Source organism: Aplysia californica, unplaced genomic scaffold (assembly GCF_000002075.1).
Source record: "Aplysia californica isolate F4 #8 unplaced genomic scaffold, AplCal3.0 scaffold00016, whole genome shotgun sequence".
NCBI classification, from domain to species: domain Eukaryota; kingdom Metazoa; phylum Mollusca; class Gastropoda; order Aplysiida; family Aplysiidae; genus Aplysia; species Aplysia californica.
In genome coordinates this window covers 895,208-899,744 of record NW_004797286.1, presented here as the reverse complement: position 1 = coordinate 899,744, position 4,537 = coordinate 895,208, and the positions used below count along the sequence as shown (strand labels likewise).

Sequence of the window (4,537 nt, the reverse complement as noted above, 5' to 3'; positions counted from 1 at the left end):
CAAAAAAAATTTATAAATGTTTGTTCGTCTTTTTAGCATAATAGAAATAGTGTGATCGTTTGCGGTTGCGAGCTCGGAAAGACTCTTTATTAAAAACACGTCTGATTTTGTAGCGGTGAAACCTGATGGCGCTTAAATGACCAATTGTGTCGATAGTGCCGTAAAACATCTACCCAATCAATCAATCAATCTCCCGATCTTGAGTTATATAGATGTTGACAATGAGGAAATAGAGGTGTATTTACGCTCTCATCGGTACAATTCGGGTCAAATTGGAGGCAAGCTTCAACCATGCCTGTTAGAGCCAACCCAGATTGAGAGGGGCACTGCATCCAGCAGAAAGTCTGGGATACTCGATAAAAATTCTTCCCACGAAGGAATCGAACGCGGGTCTCATGTGCAACAGAGAGTGGGCTAACCGCTACACCACAGACGCCAACGATAGTAAGGAAGAGACTACAAGAACTGAAGGTTGCGGTGAGACGGTTTGCTTGACTCGAGTTACTTGAGGCCATGTGTTTTACGATAGAGCTCGTGGTTCCCTAAGTTGTTTGACTCTCCTAATCCCCAGATCGATAATACGGTATCCCATTTTTTCCAGATAAGTGCAAAAATTTTAAGGTCGAATAGGTACGCATGTGTCAACCAAACGAACATCAATATCTATCTACATCGTTGTCCTCAGTGATCTTTTTTTATTACCGTCGTTGTAACTACCATAAGAAATAAAAAAGAATTGTTTAAGACTTGAGATTTTCAGTTTTATTACATTAGAAAATTACATACGTCCAACATTTCGTCCTTATGGGCTTCGCCAGGAATGTGACGAAGTAAACAAAAACAACACTATGGAAACGAAGTATTCATTAACTTTCAGCATGATGCATCACCGTTTTCATCACCGAATTCGGTATAATTGTGCGAAAATCGCACCTAGGCAGTGTGCATTCGGTATAACCATTATACCAAGAAATTCTGCGACAGTTTTGCGCTGTTGAAATCCGTGCAAAATAAAAGTCCCTGACAATAATGTTCACTGTTATTGTTGCAGGCGGAATTCCCTCTGAGTTATTTGAAAGTAAGGAACTGACAGATTTACTTTACCCCCGACTTCTGGCAGACTTCGACGTGCTGGATCAGCTGGAGTGAGTCAACAGAAAACACTTGTCTGTCTTGCTACTACTGATGTCTTGTTATTCCAGTAATGGGGGAAATGATAATTCTAGAAACAAAGCATTCAACCGAAAGTGTCAGAAACACGCTTGTACCCTCACGTTGGCAGTTTTCCAAAAGAGCAAGTAAAGAAAGCGTGAGCTTAAAAGTGTGTTCTTCATTTTGATTCAAATATAACCGTACTCATGAGGGGATTTCATGCTCTTTCGATAGCTTAGTATTGAAATTGCTTACAATTTCAATACATGTAGTAGGTTGACCTTTGTTCATGAACTGTAATAGTCTGTAATTGATAGTGTTCGTAGAAAAGGGGATGAGGGCAAGGGCTTTATGTACCAGTTATATCGTTCTGGGTTATTTGTATTTAAAACTGCACACTGTAAAAGTAAAAAGAGAGTAAAATAATCACAAATGGAGCAGCAGTAGAAATAAAGGTTTGTCTTTACCAGGTAGAAAGATTTCTTTTCATTTCAATTGTGACAGGATGCTACATGTTGTTAACTGTTATTCTGTTCTTTTGGGCAGGTTCGAGGATGACCCAAATGCTAAAGAACGGCCTATTCAATGCCCAGTTGACTTTTTTGACGGTGAAGATGATATCGACCATGATTTGACCGGTGGGTTTAACAATGGAATCTAAATACAGTTTAATCTTCTACTCTTCTAGATGTCGTCCGATGCCCTGATAGACTCAGAACTTCACCTCATAAAGATGCTTTAAAACAAGATTCAGTTGGGGCCCAAAGCAATGAACAAAGACAGCATAAGGGAAAAATGGGTGCACCTGGGTCTATATTTTGTTCGTTCTGCGCAATTTACCGATCAGCGAAGATTGCGCTGCGCGTTTTAACGATCGTATAATTGTATCATTCTTATGAGTTCTTCAGTTTTATATCTTAATTTTAATGTAAAATTAGATTTTCTTATTTTTACACTTTTGAAAAGATATTTGAATGTTCCTTGACGTGAGTAAAAGAATGAAGATGGAAGTGAATTTTTTTTAAATTATTATTTCAAAAATATAAAATATCAACGAAATCTTCAGATTGTCGCTCAATTATACGATCGTTAAAACGCGCAGTGCAATCTTAAAAATGTCGAGCAATTATACGATCGTTAAACGCACGAATGGCTGGTGCCTCTATAAATAAATCATTGATGGTCAAAGCGTTAAAACGCACAACGCAATCTTAAGATTGCGGCGATCGGTAAATTGCGCGGAACATGACAATGTGCACAGCACATTATGAATGATATACGAGTACTATGGGTATGAAGAACTATCTATCAAAATGACATTTTATGAGGTATCTTGTTGTTGTTGTTTTTAATTCTGATTTTTGCCTCTGACTTTGCCTCATTCAAATAATGTTGTGGAAGAGTTCCAGATAAATGGAGCTATTTGAGATAAGAACCTCCTAGCCAATTTTTTATCTCACTTCCTAGGTGTTTTCATAAGGCACTGAAGGTGTCCTGATCATAGATATCTTTTGATATTTGAGTGAGGTTGCTTGGATATAAGCTTAACACATGTCAAAGGACAGCAATCGTATAGGTAATTCTAGATTCTCATGTTGTTAGGAGCCAACAGAATTTTCTTAAAATGTGTGTGATATGGTCGTTCTTCCTTTTTTGCGACACGATATCCATTCTAAATCATAAATGGTCGTGTTCAATAGTGTTCACACAGATATATCGTGTTGTATGTCTTAGTGGTCAGTACATTGCTTTTTGAAATGTGTAAAACAACATTGGAATTTAAGTACATAGCCGCCAGCCATTTAAAGCGCTATTTATGTTATAATTAAATTTGTTACTAAGCTTAGTATGTTTATTATTAGTGCTATTGTTACTGTTGTCGTTGTTGTTGTTTCTGTCATTAATTTGTTTTACATCGTATTATTATTATCACCATCATTATTGATTTTATAATCATCATTGTTATCATCATCATTTTTGTTCTTTTTTTGGATACTTTCAGCATGGAGAGGGCTGTCCCGTGCGCCATTCACATTCCGGCACATACCAGGCGGCCACTTCTTTCTGAGGGAACCCGAGTCCTCGAAGCTGCTAATCAACCATATGAACCAAAGATTCATCAGCTACCAGGACTTTGTGTAAAACGCCCGCTTATCCAGGACTGTCAGATTTTTCAGACTAAATTAATTATGACCTCTCAACTCTACTATAGTAGACCTAGTGTTTCTAAGGAAAATGTGGCAAGCTAAGAAAGTTTCAGAAAGGAGCTTTTGTTTATATGTTAGGCCTACACGTAAATATTTCACCTCGCGTTTCTTTCACATGCAATGGTTTGACTCGCACTGCATAACTTATTCGAAGGGGAAACACATTAATGTCCTGAAAATATGATATCCAGCGTACTAATAAAATGTTTGTATAGTTATAGTGCAAGATTTATCAGTTTAGTGTGGTAGATTTAAGTGTTTAGAGCCTCTTCAGAAGTCAGGGATGTGATTATAATGTCAAACATCACTTCTGCACAAAACCAACTAGTCTACTCCAAGCCACATCACTCAAAATCGAGCCATTCAGCTTGGTTTGAAAGTCATGAACAAAAGGGTTTCAGATTAGTGATCTGCAAAAAAAATGTAATTCCCTCGAAAGTTGAGGGAAAAATTAAAGTGTTTTTTTTTAAGAATTTGTTTTTGGGTTTTTTAATGTGCTATAAGGTCTTCCTGCAACATTGCTATTATCAGTGACTAGAGAACATAACTAAATATGTATAAGGATGAATAGATTTTTTACCCTGGGGCCCACACAGGAGAAGCGGCGTGATCAGAAAGTGAAGATAATAATATTATTATTATGGAACTCAGCAGCAGCATCTTATCTTTAAAGTGGATCTTACTAACGCTGAGTGCTATGTCTAGTGCGACAGTAAATCCTTCGTTACTATTGCATTGACGGGTATTTTATTCTTTTTTTTTTCAGTGGTATCATATTATTTTCTCTTTGTTAAAAAGGAATTGAGCAAACATAAACGTAGATCTATGTTATTGCTAAAGTACACTGTGTCTATTATTCGACCACATTTTTTAGTTTAAATAAATCTGGGGTGTTTTTTTTCCTTTTGTTTGTTTTTTGTTATCATTGGTAAGTGTCACTATTCTATTTTTTTTTAAAGGGGAGGGGGGTATGGACCCTTGAAGAATGGAGGTGGGGGTGTTTTTATGCATATTTTTATGGGGTGGGGTTCGTTAAGTGTTAGACTATGCAGTAGAACTCGTATATAAGGATAAATCTTGGTCTGCTACAATTGTCTCGCTATTCCTGATGCCTTGTTATTCCAGTAAAGGGGATTATACTCTTGAAACAGAACAGACGTCCGAAAGTGCCAGAAACA

At 37.1% G+C, this 4,537-nt stretch overlaps 1 protein-coding gene across 1 annotated transcript; it reads left to right on the top strand.

Moving 5' to 3' along the window:
• The first annotated feature begins 395 nt into the window (after positions 1 to 395).
• On the top strand, positions 396 to 4,298 carry LOC101854841 (S-acyl fatty acid synthase thioesterase, medium chain). The gene is made up of 4 exons (XM_013085944.1): positions 396 to 477; positions 1,052 to 1,145; positions 1,699 to 1,790; positions 3,155 to 4,298. The coding sequence occupies exons 1-4, from the start codon at positions 396 to 398 to the stop codon at positions 3,292 to 3,294; spliced, it is 408 nt and encodes a 135-aa protein (XP_012941398.1). The 3' UTR covers positions 3,295 to 4,298.
• Positions 4,299 to 4,537: the final 239 nt, after the last annotated feature.